At 52.5% G+C, this 19962-nt stretch overlaps 1 protein-coding gene across 1 annotated transcript in view; it reads right to left on the bottom strand.

Moving 5' to 3' along the window:
* Window positions 1-17265: 17265 nt before the first annotated feature.
* TNFRSF8 (TNF receptor superfamily member 8) overlaps window positions 17266-19962 on the bottom strand; it is a 31035-nt gene continuing 28338 nt past the window's right edge. Inside the window, exon 12 of the mRNA XM_007170067.2 lies at window positions 17266-17650. Coding sequence (XP_007170129.1) covers window positions 17406-17650 — 245 coding nt within the window. The 3' untranslated portion in view covers window positions 17266-17405. The remainder of the gene's footprint in view (window positions 17651-19962) is intronic.

The following is a 19962-nucleotide window of genomic DNA, read 5'->3' as shown; positions in this document are numbered from 1 at the left end:
AGGTAAGGGGAAGCACCCTCGCCTCTCCCCTGAGAGGCAGCAGGGGGCGCTCAGCACCATGGTGACTCCTTCCCCCCCAAATCCTTTCTCTTGGCTGCTCCAACCCGACATCTTGTTTCAGCTGGGGGTAGGCAATGGCGAATTCTGGCTAAGCCATTTGACATTCAGTCTCTTAGCATGACCTTTATCGGTGGCCCAAGACTCTCTCTTCAGGATGGGGTTTGATCTTAGAATCCATCATATTGCACCTGCCATTACCGAATCAGTGACAGCATGAGGAGCCCCTGTAATACCCTGCCCACTGTATCACTTGGTCCCTCTCCTTCTGTCCCACGGCCCGGCCCTGGCTTTGGCCTTGGCCATTTCTCACGCGATGTTCTGACGGCCTCTAAACCGGTCCCCTGGGCTTCAGGCTCTGTCCCTCTAATCCGTTAGCCAGGGTGCGACCAGGGCCAGCTCTCAAAAGCCTAGGGCAGTCATGTCATTCCTCCTAGTCTAGTAGCTGTCAACCAAGCGGTGATTTTGCCCCCTCCTCCAGAGGACATTTGGCAATGCCTGGAGACATTCTGAGTTGTCACAGTTGCAGGGGGCAGGTGCTACTGGCATCTTGCGACTAGAGACAGGAAGGGGCAGGCGGGGGCTGCTAAATATCCTACTGTGCACAGCACAGCACCCACGACAGAGTTATCCAAGCCCAGATGCTGATAGTGTTGAGGTTGAGCACCCGTGCCCTCACCCATGGCTCCCCACAGCCTGCAGAATTGAGTGCGGCCTCCTCAGTGAGACGCTGGAGGCCTTCATGTCCCGGCCCAGCCTGCCTCCCAGGCAGATCTCCTGCACCATGGCCCCCACCTCCACGCTCTAACCACCCTGGACTCCCTGAAGCATCCTGAGTTCCCACCTCCATGCCTTTGTCCACACAGGTCCCTCTGCCTGGGATGTCTTTCCCTGCTGTTTGCTTGATGATCACCTACCTGTCCTTCAAGTCAAAGCCCAACTCTCTCTCCTCAGTGAAACTTGCCCTTAACCACACCCCACCAACCCAAGCAGGGGTTGTTACTCCCGCAGACCTTTAGCATGACACTTACCTCTGTATGGCTGGTCGCTTACATGGCCCCTCTCCTCTCTTAGTAATTATGATACTAGCAGTTATTGGAAGTCTCTTCTGGGCCAGATAACTCATAGATGTTGTCTTGCAACAGAGAGGTCAAACTTATATGACCAGTGAGGGGTACTTACCAAATTCCTTTGTATCCTACATGAGTGGTGGCCTCCAGGCTTCTGCCCAGGGCTCCTCCCCGTAGGAAGCACTATGGGTCAGAGATGACCCGAGGCCGGCTTCCTCCCCGGAGCCCACGGTTGCCCTTCACCCTACACCTGGAGCAACCCGGCTCACACCCATGCGCCCTGTCTCACTCCAGCTCTGCCGCCTCAGGCCCATCCAGCCACAGGCTCCAACTCACATCACGACCTTTCTGGAGCACCTGCTGGGTGCCAGCCCTGGGGTGCTGGGCGCTTAGTAGTGCACAAGCGCTTGAGAGTCTCTCATCAGTCTTGTGGTCCCTAAACGCCTGCGATGTCAAGCCAGGGGATTCAAACGCATAATCAAAGAGCTCTGCTCATCTGGCTGCCTCTCACTGCTGGACTGTGTGGTCCTCAAGGGCAGAGTGACTTGGTCATGGTCCCCTCTATTTCCCTGCTGACACGGTGATACCCAGAGTCGGGGCTCAGTAGGCTTGAAGTGGATAAGGAGTGCATACAGGCCGAGTGTACACAGGAGGCAAGAAAGGGGAGAGGAAGTGAGGGAGCGAACGAAGGGCTGAGTGAATGTCAGGGTCAAGGCCCCAGAATCCAGTCCAGCTCAATCACTCCCAGACCCTATGCACTCAGCCAGGTCTCCCAGGCCATGCATCTCTTAGACCCCTAGTCCCAAGACGCAGAAAAATCCCACTTGCTCCTTGGTAATGGGTAGCAGGCAGGCTTCCAGCACACAGGACCATGGCCCTCTGGTCCCCAACTCAGGGGCTGCATGTACAGTTATCTGAACCCTGGGGCTCCCTGGAGGCTTTCCTCACTTCCCGGTGCAGCCCATAGCCCTCAGAGAGCCCCCAGCCGTCTGGCACACACCACCCCAGCAAGCTGACACCCGTGCTTTACAAACTGGTGTAGAGGAAAGCTCAGCCACGGCAGGCATCGTGCACAAGGACAGCTAGCCTGTCCACCAATGTTTACTGAACACCTACTATGTGCTGGGTGTTCTAGTGAACCGTTTGGAGGAATGGCTCTCCAGCTTCAGCCAGCATCAGAATCATCTGGAAGTCTTGTTCAACATGCAGATTCCTGGGCCCCACTCCCATGTCTGTTGAGGGCCTGACAATCTGGCTTTTTAATGAGCCCCCAGGTGACTGACAGACACCTTTTGGGAAACAGGGTTTAGCTGCAACAGGTGCCGTGGCTGAGGGTGGTTCGGAAGGCATTGCTGTGGTCGCACTGGGAGGGGGAGTTTACACGGTGGGGGAGGTCTCAGAACCCGCCATCAAATCTTGTGACCTGGTCTCTAGGAGTTCCAGTGGGATCCTGTCTTGGGCAGCAGGACCCCCCTCCCCAGCCCCACCCAGTTTGGCCCACAGCCTGGGCAAGCAACCTTCTCTCTCATCCCACTGTCCTGCTTGTCTCAGCACCCTGGCTGCTCTGGGTCAGCCCCTTGATGACTCATGTCCCAAAATCTCGAAAAGGAAGTAGCGCTGGGGTGAGCCACAGCTCTGCAACCGGCTCCTTCATCTGTCGAGGCCTCCCACCTACCCTCCTGCCTACCCCAGGGCCATGTCTTGGGCTGAGCTGGCCATAACAAGCTGGGGGCAGGGGGTGCTGGACCAGGAAATACTCCCCAGCTCCTGTCGCCATTTCCTTCCAAAGAAGGGGAGGGCAGCTCTCCCTCCCCGCGACCCTCAAAGAGGACCCCAGGCAATTTGGGGAAGGCTGCCAAGAGAGCCTTCAGGCCTCCCCCTCTCTCCACTCCACTGAAACCTCCCTGTTCTGGGTTGTCTCTTCCCAGGAACCAATCCCCAAACCTGCCCCAAAGCTTCTGAAGACCCTTAGTTTCTAAGCCCAGCAAGTGGGCCCAGCTCAGACTCAGGGGAGTTCCCATCCTAGCCCCATCCCTGTGTGAGGGCCTAGAACATCTAGAACATGAGGGCGCTGGATTAGATCAGGGGAGGCAGGCTGCTTGCAGCCTAAATGCTAACTCTGCTTGGTGGTAGCTGCCTAGGGCTTCATGTTGAAAAGGATTCTGAGCCTGTGTGTGGCCTCTGCAAGAAAGGATGCTTAACCAGGTAGCCAGGTGTGTGCTGGGTGGGGAAGGAGGCAGTCACGGCAGATCACCCGGCCTCTGCCGTCTCTGGACTAGGTCCAAGTGCTCCTCCTGTCCTGACGTTCAAGGACTCTGACGTCCATGAGATGTGGGGGGATGGGGATGGAGCTGGGCTGGGCTTGATTCTAAACCGCTGCCTTTAACAGTACTTCCCTGGTGGTCCAGTTTAAGAATCCGCCTTCCAATGCAGGAGACGCAAGTTCCATCCCTGGTTGGGGAACTAAGATCCCACATGCTGCGGGGCAACTAAAGCCTGTGCGCCGCAACTACTGAGCCCATGCGCTGCAACTAGAGAGCCCACATGCCACAACTACAGAGCCCACATGCTCCGGAGCCTGCACGCCGCAACGAAGAGCCCACGCACCGCAACTAAGACCCGACTAAGCCAAAACAAAACCAAAAAAACAAAACAGTACAGAGGGGACATATCTGTCCTGCAGGAATGACCACCTTTGATCCCACTCAGGGCCTTCCACGATGGGTACTTCTCCCTTTCATCCTACTGCAAACCACGTTGCTGCATTTTACACCCACCTGTCTTTTAACCTGACATTGTCTTTGTCTCAGTTTTTTTTAATTAAAAAAAATCCAAAGCATAATATAAGAAACACCCATATTCCCACTACCCAGAATTGACCAATGTTAACAACTGGGGCTGCCCTCCTTCCTCTCTGACCTTCTATCCTATCACTTGACACCTCTGTTCTGGCTGGTCCTGAACAGGCAAAGCACCTGGATCACCCGTCCTCCAGACACCTGTGTGACTCCCCCCCTCACTTTGGTCCAGTCTGCTCAAACGCCACCTCCTCAGAGATGCTTCTCTGACCCTCCAAACTAAAGTTACTTTTCTTCATAGCAGCTAGTATAAGTTCTCTATTTGTTTATTGTCTCTGTCTCCCATGACGGCAGGAACCTTGTCTGTTCTGTTCTCTGCTGTGTCCCCAACACCTAGAAAGTAGCACCGGCACTGATTTGATTTTTTTTTTTTTTAATAGTAGGCTCTCAGTAAATTTTTGTTGAATTATTTTTTTGCTTCAAATTCTTATCTAATTAAAATCAAAGTCCTTCTTGACCCCCAGCCCCTGGTCTAGTCCCTTGTCTTTCCCTCCAAAGGCAACTATTCCTCTGAGTCTGCCATGTTTCTCTCAAATCCGTTTTCTGCCTTTACATGGAAAGGGGCGACAGGGAGTATTATTATACGTGAGCTTCTGTGTTTATATCAACATACCAGGCATGCTCTCCTGCCCCCTGGTTTTTCCCCCCACCACCCCTCGGCTGTGTTTCTGAGAACTTTCCGTGTTGTTGAGTTCAGACCTGGTCCTGCCCTGCACGCCTGCCCTCCACTCCCCCCACCCCCTCGCCCTCCCCCCATTTCTGTTTACCTGCTGCCCTGCGAATTGACTGTCAGGTGTTTGCACTTCTGGCCCCGATGCACATTCTGGCACCTGTCTCCTGAAGCACGGGATTGAGAGTTTCTCTAGGTTGTAAACCTAGAAAGTAGCGCTGCCAGGCTGTGGGGTTTACACATTTTCATTTTCGCTAGGTCCTGCCAAATTCCTCTCCCAAGGGGCTGTACTGTTCACACTCCCAGCAGTACGTGAGGAATCTCCCTCCCCGGTACCCACATCTGCAAGGACATTTGATCTTGTCAGCGGGTTTCTTTTGATAGCCCTTTATACTTTCAAAGGGCTTTCAATTCTCCTACCTCTTTTCAGCCTCACCAAGGTCCTGCCATATTCCTTTCCTCTGAAGGATGTCTCCCCTCCCCCAACTCCCAACCCCCAGTCCCTCACCCCTCCACCCCTAACCTTCATTCCTTCTGCCCACCTACCCATGCAACCCTCCAAACCCCGCTCTCACTGACTCTCCTTCAGGCCCTGGAGGAGCCAAGAAGCAGCTGGTCCTTACTTTCTAGGTAAAGCCTCAAAGACAAGGAATGTCTGCTAGACACACTCCGGCCTCAGTTTCCCTGCCTCGCCTTGAGTTCTCCACCCCATTACAAACTGGGCCACTCCCAGCCTGGGCAGGTACCCAACCCCCTCGACTAGTCCCTCCTCCAGCCCCTCCCCCCTTTGGGTAAGTGATTCCTAGCTATTTTATAATTTGGTCACTGGTGTGAACGGAATCTTTTTTTGCATAACTTCTCTCGCTCTCAGGTACATCGGGTTCAGTGAATCATACTCCTCAGATCTTGCCTTACAAGCCTCCTCTCTTGCTTTATTTTCCCCTCAATCCCTGCTCCCACCCCCGCCCTCCATAAACTCAATCCATGTGTCCTTGTAAAGCACATGGTGGTGTCTGTGGGTGTTCGCATTTCTCTGAAGTGGGACTGCCAGATCTTGGAGTCATTGTGTACCTATTTCACCAGCATTGCCAGAAATTTCTCCAGGACTGCAAAGCCAGCCACGCTCCTTCCCACCAGCATGGTCACAGGGTTCCCCTTTCTTCACACTCTCCCCAGAACTCACCATTAGCCAACATTCTGATTTTGGCCAATTTGATGGGTATGGAGTGGAGCCCACCATTGTCTCATTTGCATTTCTCTGAATATTCGTGGGTTTGAGCACCTCTTCATTACTTAGTCATTTGGGTTTCCCCTTCTGTGAACTGCCTATTCATATCCTTTGACCATATTTCTATTATTTCCTGTCTTTTTCTTGTAGCTTTGCAATAATTCCTTGTATATTCTACATATTAATTCCTTGTCATTTTTAGGTGTCACAAACACTTCCCCATTCTGTCATCTGTCTGGTATCTTGGTTTATAGTGTTCTTTGTTGATTCAAAAAAAGAAAAAAAACTTTAATTTTAATGTAATTCAAATCCATACATTTTTTGCCATTTTGTTCTTAGCCAAAAGGTCCTTCCTTACAGTGGGATGTAAAAATATTTTCCTATATTTTCTTTCATTAGCTTTATGATTTTACATCTCACATCTAGGTTTTTAATACAACTGAATTATATGTGGTATATAAGATCTAGAGACCCAACTTCATTTTTCTCCACAGAGTGAGTCAGTCTTTCCTATACCATTGGCAAAATAGTCCATCCTTTAATCGCTGATCATAATTACATGGGTCTGTCGCTGAACGATTCCCTCTGTTCCATTCATTCTTGTTCCTAGGCTACTTCCACATATTTTTTATTGGTAGAGCTTTGTAGAATGTTTAGTATTTGGTAAAGTGAATCTCCTTAGCCCCTTTTTGAAATTGACTTAATTCTATAGGTTCTTTATTCTTCCACACACATTTTTGAATACACTTGTTAAATTCCTCAAATTCCAGCTGAGATTTTAATTGAGATTGCACTGAACTGACAGGCAAATTTGGGGGAGAACTGACATCACTGCAGTGTTATTTTAGCTCATTGGCAACGTGGTATACCCTTCATCAATAAATGAAGGAAGAAGAGCTTCTTCTGTGGCTTTTAATAGCTTGTCCCCACCCTCTGGGCACTCGGGTGTGGCAGGGTTAAAGTCGTCAGCACCCCTCCCTAACTCACCAGCTTCTACACCTGGGCTCCCATTTGATGTTTGCAATAACTCCAGGCGAGCTGAATGGCAGGACCTAATAGTCCTTTGTATAGATGATTTTAAGGAGTTTATCCAAGTCCACACAGCCGGCACGATGTGGACACATGATCTCTCTGCATTAGATCTCAACACCAATGCAGGTGTTGAAGAGTAAACGCTATGATACATGAAAAGTACCTAGCTCATAGTAAGCACTCAATAATGATGACCATTAGGATGGAAACCCAGTTTATATTATAAGACAGATCCAAGGGTTGCTGCTTCAGCTCAAGGGGGCTGGGGAAGGTTTGCTCCCCACTAGCTTGGCTCTCTCCTGAGGTACCTCCCCAGAGCCCTAAAATCCCACGGTCTGGATCGGTGATCCCAGACTCTGTAGAATAATGGGAATAATTAAAAATCTGAAGTGGGCAAAAGTGATTCCCTTATACAGCACAGATGCTGAGAAGGAGCAGGTCTTGTAGGTTAAATAAAAGAACAAGAACTAAAAGCAGGAGGCCTCTAAGCATTCCCTTCAGAATCAGCAGAAGCAAATCCTCTCAGGGCGGCCTCCATGGAGATGGGGTTCATGCTGACAGTCTCAGTTATGGATTTCTAACAATTTGTAATTGTAGGATGAAAATGACTTTAACAATGTGAGTCGGGCTATGAACAAACACCCATAACAATTATAACCATAAGTTGGGAGATTTTATTTTATTAATAAGTCACTGAAGATAATTTTTAAAAATTATTTAGAAGAAGGAAAGAAACCAAAATGTTTGAAGTGCTTATAATGGGAGATGGAATCATGTATAATTCTTGTTATTTTCCCTATACTTTTTCCTATTTTTATTAGCTTTTCTTTTTCCCCCAAATTAGTTACCTCTCTATTTATAAAGGTGTGTAGTTTTTGTAAGTTTTAAAGCACCAGCAACCTGGGTGCTAGTCCTAACTGGCACTGATTCCCTGTGTGACCTCGAGCACATCTCTCTCCTCTCCAGGCCTCAGTTTCCCCATCTGGACTCTGAGAGGGAGGGGCTGCATGGGGCTCTGAGATCTGGGGGGGGTCACGAATCCCTCTTGCACATCAGCCCAACCCCACATCTGCACATCCCGCCTGGGCCCACCAGCCCAGATGGCCTACAGGTGACACTAACGAGAACATTTTTTTCTCATTAATGAAAACTTGGCTCAGAGCAGGAATGGCCAAGGAGCCAGGAGGGGCGACAGGGCCGGGGAGCCATTCCCCACCAGGCTGGACATGAGGTGGCTCTGGGCCCATTTCCCTGACGCAGTACCCAGCCCTCCCTGTGGGAGATGCCTCACAGGAGACCCTGCACGTCAGCAGTGCCCAAGTCATCTACCTCATTTCCCCAGAAAGTTTTCCCTTTCCCAATTCAAAAGGAGGAAGAAATAAGTAATTTTTCCCCTGCTACAATTTCTCAGTCTTCACTCATTTGGATGTTTACGAGAACATGTCTACCGGCCAGAGCCGGGCAGGGCTGGGCAGGGATGACTCAGTGTGGACACAACCGCTGCAGGAACTTGGCGGGTGGAGGCCAAGCACTTGGAGGAAGACAGAGGGACCCTGGCTGAGGAGCCCGGGGGCTTCTTGAAGTAGGTGGCAGTGACTTGGCCCCCTCTAATTCATCTCCCAGGTGAAGTCTGTCTACAGGACGTCACTCCCGGGGAACCAGAGCCCCACACCCCCCGACCCAGCCATGTCTTGCCTGCCCTGCCGACTCCACGTGTAAGTATTGAGCACCTCCTGTGTTCTAGGCAGAGTTCTATGGCCCCTTCACCTACAGTTCACGGAGACCCTGCTCCAGCCGTGCGCCCAAATGAGGATCCCAGAGCATTTAGTTCCTAGGAATGAATGGTGGCATTTCAAGCACCAAGAAGGAATCAACTTTGCCACCCTCTAGACCTGGGTTCAAGTCCTAGCTCAGACCACTTACTGCCATGTGACCTTGACCTTGAACAAATCACTTCATCTCCCTGAGCCTCCATTTCCTCACCTATAGAATGGAGGGAGGGAGGGAGGGAGGCCCCATTCTAAGTTCCCTGCAGGGATGCTGTAATGATCAGAGTTTGGGAGTCCACTGCACCTGGCACATAGTAGGTGCTCAGTAAATGTAGACTTGGAACTTGATGGTGGCCATACATTCTGCTTGCCCACGTCGGAGTCCTGGGTCTCCCCCTGGTGCAGGGGAAGCTTTCCCTGTGAAATTCCCGAAGTGCTCAGCCTCCCTCTTCCCCTTGACACCCAAAGGAAACCCCGGTGGGGCCCCAATTCCACAGCAGTTCCCAAGTTCTCCCAAGGTTGTTGCAACTTCCCACCAACCACCCAGCCCAGCCCTTCCGCTCTCCCTCCCAGCTCCTGCAGAATAATTTCTGCCTCTGAAACCAGCTCCATCACTTCACCCCTTTCTCCCCCAGAGACCTAGAAATCCGAATGCAGGGGTGGGGCAACCTCCACCCCTGACTCACAAAAACCCTCGTTTCTGACACCCCAATCACAATGGCTCACTTCCCCCTGCATGCCCCAAATTTCTCCAAACTTCCAGATTTTGTCTGACTTGTGTGAAACCCCCAAGCCCTGGCTGCGCACCTGACCCACACCTAGGACCCCCGCTGAGCTTTTTGTCTCTGTAGCAGTTACCACTGGCTAAGGTGTCTCATACACTTTTTATTGTCCCTCTTGATGAGGGCTGTATCCCCAGCACCCAGCAGCAGTTTGAGCTCAATAAATATTTATTGAACAAATTAATGAATGACTTTAATCTTTGCAACTTCTCTTTGGGATAGGGGCTTATTAGATCCAATTTACAGAGGAGGAGGTGGAGACCCACCACCTGGGCTAGATGCCATGCAGTGGGCACTAGAGCCCCGCACTTAACCTCCATTACAGCAATGACCATGCCCTCAGCCATCACCTGACTTCAGACCAGTCTCCCCAGTTGGGCTTCGACTCCTTGAGAGCGGTACCATGTATCCCCTCCCTTCCCAGCCCCACTGTGTTCCTCAGCACAGTTCCTGACACACAGTAGGTGCCCTACACAGATCTGTTGCTTGAGTGACTAAATGAGGGGCTGAGTGAATGAATGCATAAATAAATTCATCTTCTCATACAGAAATATTTTTTTTGTGCGGCTTCTGAAACTAGGCCTCCAACCCTCTTCACAGTCAGTGCTGTGGGAACTTAGAGGACACAGAGGTCCTGGTCCTGGATGGTCCTGGAAGGCTTTCTGGAGAAGGAGGACAAAGTTGAAGATGGAGGTTTGGGAGTTGGGTCACTGAGCAGAGATTTCACGGTGGGGTTGTGCCCTCAGTATTTGGTGACTTGGGAGGAACACAGTTGGGTTTCAGAGGGGTTTCGGATACAGAAGCTATGCAGGCAGCAGGACAGGCCTGGGAGGGCCAGATTGGCAGACTTTGGCCTGTAGGCACTGGGGAATTATCGAAGGTTCTGTGAGAGAATGGCCTGGTCAGAGCTGGGCTTTGGAAAGGAAAGGTGGACAGAAGCCAGACGACCAACTCCATGCCCTGTACATTTACTGAGCCCTGCAGTTGCCCAGACAGTGTTCTATAGGGCCTGGGACTCAGGGTTGGGGTCACAGCACATTGGGGACCCCAGCCTGAGCTACAATGGAATAGCATGGCCAAATGGTTGGAAACTCAAGAGTCTAGCCAGATAGCCTGGGTTTGAATCCCGGTTACACCACTTAGCAGCTGTGTGCCTTTGGGCAAGTGACTTAACTACTCCGTGCCTCGGTTTCCTCACCTGTAACATAGGGATAATAATAGCCACCACTTCCTAGAGCATTGTGAGGTTTAAATGATATAGTCCCAAAGCCTCAATAATTGAGTTCTTTATTATTTCTCTAACGAGTGTGTGACTTCCTGGATGGCAGGGATGAAGCCTCCTAAATCTCTTTTGTCCGAGCCCAGCTCACAGGGGCGCAGGGTGGCTCTCAGGGAACTTTTGATAAACGTGCCTGGCCCAGGGGACCTGGTCCACCTTGAGAGTGCCCCAGTGTTCGTTCACAGGGGGTCTTCCGCCTGAAGCAAGGAGCCCTCCCTCGACACCTGCCTAGGCTGTGGGTATTTCCTGAGTGAAGTGTCATCTCAGTGAAAAACAGTGTCCCTGTGACAGCCTGTTGTTGCATAATCTGCCCACAGCTCTCTGTGACTTCCTGACTGGGCAGCCCCGGGGGGGCCCCTTCCTGCCCTGGAAGGTGCCAGACCCTGTGCCCCTTCTCAGGGGAGGCCCAGCAAGAACTCTCGCAGCCTCAGTTTCCCCATCTGGGAAACTAGGGCGTTGGAGCTGATTATTTCAAAAGCCTTAAATGTTCTCGAATCAGACAGATTCTGGCCCTGTCCCACTCTGATTGCTGGATCCCTGAACGCACAGGTCGGCCCCCTGGTCCAGAGCTCACACTCCGGAGACAAACTTGGATTTGGTTATTTAGCTTCCTTGAGGCAACGTTGGGAACAATAAGAGTCAAATTATTGGGAGGAAGAAATAAGGCAATATGTGAAGTGTGAAGCACAGTGCCTGGCACATTGTAAGATCTCAATATTCCCTGACACTCCTATTGAGGGGTGGGGGCTACCTCCCCTCCCCTTGAATCTGGGCTCTGTGACTGCTTGACCGATAGTACGTGGCAAAAGTAATACTGTGCCCATTTCTGGGCTCCGATTATATGAACCTGGCAGTTTCCACTTGTTACAGGGTTGTTTGCTCTAGGAACCCAGCCACCATGATGTAAGGAAGTCCAAGCCACTCCAGGAGAGGCCCACGAGAGAAACCCACAGCCAACCCCAGCTTGCGGCCGTCTCAGAAGTGCGTTCTCCAGTGCCAGCTAGTACTGTGTGAGCAGAGATAAGCTGTCCCTGCCAAGCCCAGACCAAAGTGCAGACTTGTGAGCAAAATAACCACCCGTTGGTGTTTTAAGCCACTAAGTTTTTAAGTGGTTCATGACGTAGCAGGAGACAACCAGGACAGTTAAGGTCAGTTAATAGCCAGTCAACACTTTTGAAAAATGGGGATCAGCAAGCTCATCTATAATTATGGTCACTGTGATGTTAAGTGGTGATGTATGTAAAGTGTCTTGGCACTGAGTAAATTCCTAACAGATGATTTCCCTGCCCCTTACGCAGGATCAGCTACAGAATTTTGGGGACCCAGAGAAAAATGAAAACACAGGGCCCCTTGTTCAAAAATTATTGATTTTTCAGACAGCAACAGCAGAGCATTAAACCAAGCACGGGTCCTTCTAAGCTTGGGGCCCTTCACAGGCCACATGCCCGTGAAGCTGCAAAGCCCTTTTCCTATAATATTCTTGTCTGATTATGGGGACCACTTTGGCTCTTGCAAAGCTGTCTTATAATAAGAACCCAAGTCTCTTACCACAGTTACTTTTATTTTAACAACAGTTAAAAAAAAAAAGAAAAGAAATAAAGAAAGAAAAGGAAGAATAAAAATTGGCAAGTAATCTTTACTGTTCCCTTGGACTAAAGAGTGATTCCCCGCATCAGGTCCCAGCGTACGGCTAGAGCTGTCTCCACCACAGAGCACCAAGCTGGGCCTTAGGCAGACTGTGTACCTCTATGGGGCTCAGTTTTCCCATCTGTAAAATGGGGAGTCTTGCTCTTGCCATGTCTCCCTTCCTGGAGACAGGTTCTCCAGCACACGTTCTCTGTCCTGCCTGTCCTCCCAGCCTTGTGTCAACCCTGACCTCAGAATCAGACCACCGTTAAGGAAAGCAGCTTCAAGAAACAAGGCTCTGACTAGGTCAGCTCTGTGTCCTTTCTGCCTGGTCAGAGGCATCAGAAAGCCACTTGATCTCAAGAAGGTTTACCCAGCCTCTTGCAACCGTCCCTGCCTCCCCATAAAAGAGGAATAAAATTGCCCTTCCTAAAGGAAACTCGTCCAGAAGGCATAGTGCCAGTTGGTAACTGCGATGTAGACATAGCCCCAACCACAGAGGCAGCCAGAGTTGAAGGGTTGAATTCCAGCTCTGGCACTTCCAGGCTGTGTGACAGTGGGTTGGTTGCTTAACCCCTTTGAGCCTCAATTCATAAAAGGGGGTACTGATAGCTTATTTACCTTTCAGTTATTATGATGAAGCCCAAATATGTAAAGAATGTAGAAAGCCTTGGGCAATCTCTAAAGCTCATAAAATGCTACATATAATGAATATCATTTACTGAACAGGAAATATGCCCAGCACCAGGCCAAGCTCTTTACCTGTCTTACTGCTGAACCTCACGACCATCTTGGAAGATAATTATTACGTCCATTTTGCAGATTAGGAAACTGAAGTTAAAAGCGCTTGAGAGCTTCACCTGAGGCCGTGTAGCTGGGAACTGCTTTGGCCTGGAGGTTGAACTCGGGCCCATTCCTTCCCCTACATCGGAAGCAGGGGTAATGAAATGGGACAGAGGCAGGTGCTGGAGGGCTAAGGAGGAAAGGGCGGGCCTCGATGCTAAGATGACCCACACCCCACACCAAAACACAAACGCCTCCAGCCTCCAGGATCTTTCGGTTTGGTTTTTACTCTCCTGGAAGACACCCAGAGAAAGGGGGACCTGGACAGACCCCTCACCCTTGTGGTGACACCAGCTGAGGGCCCGGGGCTGCGATGTCAACCAGGAATGTAGTCTCAGCTCTCTGCCCTTTCTGAGAAAACACATCCAACAGCTTCCTGGCTACCAGCAACTGCTGCCTCTTTAGCCCGGCTTCCCTCTGAATTAGGTCAAAATGACCGTCGCGGCCCCTGGTTTGCCTTTCCCGCCCGTTGCTGAGATAATACCAGGATGTTTATTGTTCTAATAGGAGGAAAATAGATTTAAACATAGACTGATGTTCTTACAATATTTATGATAAAATCTAAGTGCCTTACAATGGCCCACCAGGCCTTCCAGGATCTGGCCCAGCTGGCAGCCCCGCTCACCTCCGTTTCCTCTCTGCCCTGATCACTATGCTTCTACCAGGCGGTGTGCTTCCTCAACCTCAGGACCGGGAGCACCCCACCTCAAGGCCTTGGCATTTGCGGTCCCCCTGCCTCCTGCTTTCTCGGGATGCTTGCGGGCCCCCACCTCGCCCACCCATCATGTCGCTCATGCGGAGTGCAAAGGGCACCTCCTCCAAGAAGCCCTCCCTGACCACCTGGCTAGAGTTGGCCCTGCCCTCCAGACTCTCTGCCACAGTCCCGAGTGGGGCCCTCTGGTAGCACAGAGCACGATCCCACTCAGGAATGACCTTGTTCACTGATCTGGTTATGCGGTCCCGGACGGGTGGGGTGCAGGAGCCCAGGGTGGGCTCGGCCGGCTGCTCCCTAAGGCCCAAGGAGCTGCCCTTGAAGCTTTTGATATTCTCACCTTGGCTTCCAGTCAAGGGTACTGACGCATTAAAGCGTTCTTCTCTGGCCCTACCTGTGAATCCCTCCCCTGACCCATCCTGGCCCCAGCACCTCCCACCCCGCACTTCCCCCACTGTTACATGTTAGAGGACAGGGAGGGTCAAGGAAGGAGTGGAGGAGAGAAGGCACACAGGAACTGCGGCCACAGAGCTGCCTCTTATCTCTGCACAGATTTTCATTTCTGTTCAGCTCAACAAATCAGGTCCCAATGACCGTGGGTCAGAGAGGATGCCAGAGACACCTTCTTTAGGCTCTCATGGCTGGAGGGATGTTGTGCAGATTCAAGCCCTTGTCCTGTCTTAGGGATTGGCCCTGGCCTTAGAGATTCTAAGAACCTAGTGCAGCTTACAACCTACAAGACTGTCTTGAGAAACAACAGATTTTCTTTGAATGCAATAGTTTCTGCAGGACGCTTATTACTTACTGTCACTCCCTGACTATAACTGTTCAGGAAAAGGGGTGTGCCGGTTCCTTAGAGCCTGGGAACTGCTACCCTGGGCAGCAGGGGCCTTGTCTGTCTGCCCACCCGGACGTCAGAACGACCAGAGGTTAATGAGGGGTCCGTCATCACTGGGCAGGGAAATTTGCTCTGGTTCTCGGATCGACCATGTGACAGGCAGTGGCTGGTTCAATAGCCAGGCTGATTGTGAGGTCTGGGTGTGGACTGGAGTCCTGGGGGTGGGATGGGCGAGGTCTCCTTCTTCCAGCCACCAGGGGAGACATAGTCAGAGTGGGGCTTCAGGCTGGCTGCCTGTGGTGGAAAGCAGGCCCCAGACTGCCCCTGAGTTGTGACCAGTTGTGAAATAGAATCCATCTTTTATGGCAAGGCAAGAAAAATTTAAACATAAAAATTCTTCTCTGCCCTTTGGCCTCCCCTCTCCCCACACTGTGCATTGTGTGTCTGCATTATGCGTTGACCAGACCTCCTCCATCAGCAGGAATACCTGCTCAGCCATAAAGACAACATTCTTCCAGCATCATCAACTCCTTAAAAGATAGCATTCCTTCTTGGTCTTGTAAGGGATCACATGACCCACTGCGCCAATCTGGATTACGTAAACTGTCAATAATACATCATTTAATGTACAGCCCTGTCTCAAAAAACTTATATAAACTGTGTCTTGACTTCCAATGGGTGGAACCATTCTCAAAGCCTTCTGCGATGCTCTTCCCGGATAATAAGCCTCAAATTTGGCTCGAATAAAAATTTCCAATTCTTTCTTAGCTCGACTGATTAAGTTTTCATTGACACCAGGGAGGCAGGCTGGAGCCTCCCAGCTCAGGCTCCAAGCCCACGGCTCACGTTCACCCCCGGTCCTCTCTGGGCTACCCAGGGCTGGGGCATTCACGCTGCTACTTTGTGACTCCCTTTTCCCAAGCTGTGGGGCTGCTGGGCCCAGCCTGGAGGGAAGAAGGCCGTGGGGAGACCAGGGATACCTCCTGCCAATAACTAAAGGGAGCCTTAGGGAAAGAGTGCTTTATTCTGAGTATCCTCAAAGGCCGGGCCTTGGACCGATCAGGGAGTGGGAGTTCCACAGGGACAGGGTCTGCCTCCATCCACAGGGAAGAACCTCCAGCAGTGGGAAGGGCTGTCCCAGCAGGTAGGGGGCTCCTTGTCCCCAGAGGCTGGCAGCCTAGGTGTCTGGGGCAGACAGGCAAAGGGGGAGCCCCTGTCTTGTGGGGAGAGAGTTTGCTCGGACCCTTCTGCTCCGAGGTAATCAAATCTCAGGGAGAATTTCCTGAGCCTTACGATTGGTTTTTAAGGGAACTTATGAAATTTTAAAGGACCAAGGTTTTGTGAAGGGCCCTGGGGTGAGGGAGCCCGTCATTCCATTAACCATGTGTCAGCATCCTCATGTCACAGCTGCAGAGCCCTTCGGGGGCGGGGGGAGTGGCAGGGGGGAGCAGAGCCCTCACGCCGTCCGGGCACAGGGAGTTCTGGCCATTGTCCAGCCCGTGTAAACTTCAGGGTCTGGTGTAAACGGTCTCTCACAGCATCCAGCCTCTCTCCAACTTTCCCCAAAACATCTGAGCGGTTTCAGAAACTACCCTCGTGAAGCCGGAGCCAGCCTCAACTTCCTCCAGAGAGTGAGCGGCCTGGTGAGTAAACAGCAGCTTTCCCGGGGCTGGCTTCCAGAGGGTAATTCCAGCATCTGCAGGCTGCCTGCGACTCCGTGCCCCGGGCCTCATCTGCCCACACTCCCTTTCCAAGACCACTTGTTTGTTGCCATGAGTCTGAGAGCCCTGGGGAGAGCAGGAAGAAGCCCCAAGTCCGGGCACTTGACTCCTCAGTGTGAAACGTAAGAATCCTGAAGTCCAGACTGAACTACGAAACGCTCTTTCTTTTCCGGCAGAATGTCTGGGTGAAACCAAGTAGTTTTCTGACACCCACACCCCCATCATGGGTGCTGAGAGGCTAGAGCCAAAGGCAGGGCCTGGCACCACCGGGATCTGTGCACGTGGTAGATCTGGGGAAGACGCATCTTTGGTGGCCCAGGACAGAGCACACGGGGCCCACAGAGCGGGTAAGGACCCGAGAAGGGCCCACGGTTCCCCTTCTCCATGCGGGGAGGAAGCCCCCCTGGGCGAAGCAGAGCAGGCCCTTCTGCAGGCAGCAGCTGGGCGGGCAGGGTCTCTGGCCGGGCAGGGGCAGCACAGCTGCTAAGAATCTGCAGGCATCTGGGTCCCGAGACGCCTCCTGCTGCGGAGACAGTGATGTGGCCTGGGCCCTGGGCCCACCGCGGAGGCTACAGAACAGGGAAGGACTGACAGCCGCAGAAGGCAGGGTGCCCAGGCCCTGCTGGCTGGCTGTTGCCCCAACACACAGAGCTGTTCAGATCCAGCCCCTTGGTTGTCTCTGCCGCACAGGCCTGGGCTCCCCAGGGTCTGGGTTGGGGGGCAGCTGGGTGGGGAGGCAGGTACAGACCAGCAGAGCCTCCTGCGTTGATAGGCTGGGTCTACCGCTGGATGCTGGAACTTCACCTCAGGCCAGATGGGCCTCTGCCACCAGGTTGGTGCTACCAGCTTGGTGCCACCAGGGTCACCGTGGCCTCCCAGAGGCGCCCAGCTGCCCTCTCAGTCCCAGCCCAGGCCAGGCCTCATTTCCCAGAGGCGGTCGTGGGCAAGGGGTCCTCCTTCCCTTCCTCCTCCACCGAGAACATAACGCCCCCACAGCTGCCCGTCAGTGGTTCCGTCTCCTGCTCCGGGTAGTGGGGGGCATGGTCCACCTCCAGATCCTCCTCGAACTCGGGCCCTGCCGGCCCCACCGGGCCCTGGCCCTCAGGCACCTTGGCCTTCACGGTCCCCACAATCACGGTGTCGGCCTTCATGATGTAGATGTTCTCTGCAAGGCAAAAGGGTGGGGGAGATGAGGCAAGGGCTCCAGCTGGATGGAAGCAAGGAGGCAGAGGAGGGTCCCGGTCCCAGCTCTGCCACTTCTGCTGTGTGGCCTCAGGCAGACGGCACAGCCTCTCTGATACACAGTAGGCCCCTACCGACTTCACAGGTAGCCTGAGGCTCAAAGGAGATAAAACAGCTAGGAACTGTGTGCTGAGGGGTTAAGGACTGGCCCATGTATAGGAAGCGCTTGTGATTTTCTCGACACTTCTGCCGAGATGGGGTAGAAGAGAAGAGAACAGGGTTAGGAGAGAAAGGAAGCCGTGGGGAGAAGTTGGGGAATGACATTGACACCAATAGCACCAGTGAACACTCGCAGAGTTTAGCCTGTGCCGGACGCTGTTCCAGATGCTTTTCACACATTAGCTCCCGAATCCTCGCATCACTTCCACAAGGTAGATAGTCTATCGTGATCCCCATTTACAGATAAAGAATCTGGAGCCCAGAGATGTTAAATGACCTGCCCAAGGTCACCAGGTAGTTAGTAGAAATCCCCAAAGAAACTCCACCCTGCCCAGCTGCCCTTTCAGTTCATATCCACGTGCCTAAAGCAAAAACCTGGGCGGGGGTGGGGCGCGGGTGGTGGTGGCAGGGGGACAGCAACATGTCCTGGTTTGCCTGAGATGCTCCTACTGGTTTTAGTATTGAAAGTTCCACATCCCAGGAACCTCTTCAGTCTGGGCAAACCCAGACAGATGGTCACACCCTACAGAAACCTCAACCTTGTTAATAATCACCAACAGCCTGTGATCTGGACAGCTTTGCAGGGGCCGGTATATCTTGATGTTTATCGCTTATTGCTATGTACCTGCCTAGCACATAGGGCCGCTTGTGTGGCTCACGTGGATGAATAACCAGCCCAGCCTGTTAGAGGCATGATCCCCCGCGGTCTGCTGACCACCTGCTGCTAGGGCTTTGGAGTCTCAGGGGAGCTAAGTAAGGTGCCCAAGAAGCTGGGACGTGGGGAGCCTGGCCTTCACCCAGGTCAGCTAACTCCAAACACCAGCAGCCCAGCTTCTGATGGCCTTGAGCTCAGGGCAGGGTGCTAGCTCCCAACGGCTCAGCCCTGGAACTCTCTCTGGAGTCTGAATGGGGAAGCTCAAGAGGGAACTTGAGCGCTAGGGTGGGGCAGGGAGCTCGGGATCCCTGCCTCTCTGAGGAACACAGTTACACCCCTCTGATTCAGGAACCCCCCCAAAGATTCTGGGGGCCCCCGCACGCTCAACCCCATTGCATAATGCCAGTTCTTCTGTTTTGGTCTTTGATACTTCCAGGATAGAGAGAAGTGTTCAAAATAGCAGTGAGAACTAGAGGGAAGGCTACAAGCGTGAAACAAGCTATGGGCTGGGAGCCCCCCCTACACCCCAAAAGAGAGAGCGTGGCCTCAAGCCACATACCCTCCATCAAGACCTGCAGGTCCTTTGCCCTGGGAACCTGACCAGAAGGGCTGGCAAAAGATGGGAGCCAGTGATGGTGAGGGAGAGGGGACCCCAGGAGGTGAGAGAACACAGAGGAGGCCACACAGTGCTAGAGGAGATGAGACAGACAGACAGACAGACATAGAGGAGTAAGGGTATGGAAGAAGAGGGGTGAGTTTGTCCGGGGAGAAGCAGCCAAAGCTGGGGGCCGGGCTATCATCCCCTCACATTCCTCGGGTCCTGACTCCTCTAGCTCTATCCCCCATCACAGGGCTGCCCACTCCCCAGTTGGGAGAGGAGGGTCTTCCAGAAGTTGCTTGGACTTCCTGCCCCACCCAGGGCTCCAGAATCCAAGGAAGTTGTCCTGGACGGGGAGGGGTATGAAGATGAGGGGAAGGGGTTCCCCCTGCCTGGTGCCCAGGGGTAGAGGGGTAAAGTGCAACCAGAGTTTGGTCCCCTTGGGAACTGGACAAGGGGGTACTCCTCTAGGGAGGTGTCAGGAGAACAAAGGGCTCACCATCTCTTGAATGTCCCAAGAGAATCTCCAACCTGCTTACCAGCCAGGCTTACAGGCCAGGCTGCCCACGCCCCAGCCCACCTGGGAGCCTGGTGCCTCCCTCCCCCCTCCCCCCCAAACACTCCCAGAGCCCCAGCCCTGTGGTTCCAGGCACTGCACTCAGCATTGACTCAAATGTTCAAATCAGGACTTCTTAGGAAATTTGCAGGAGATGCCTTCAGCGGTATTTCCCAAAATACATTCTTTTCCAGTAAAACATGCTGAAAGCTACAATTCCAAAAGTTTCAGTTTGGTGCTAAGGGTTCTGCCCTAAAGAGTTCTATC

Source organism: Balaenoptera acutorostrata, chromosome 1 (genome assembly GCF_949987535.1).
Source record: "Balaenoptera acutorostrata chromosome 1, mBalAcu1.1, whole genome shotgun sequence".
In the NCBI taxonomy this organism is placed as follows: domain Eukaryota; kingdom Metazoa; phylum Chordata; class Mammalia; order Artiodactyla; family Balaenopteridae; genus Balaenoptera; species Balaenoptera acutorostrata.
Note: the sequence above shows the minus strand (reverse complement) of the source record. Positions and strands in the feature narration are given on the sequence as shown.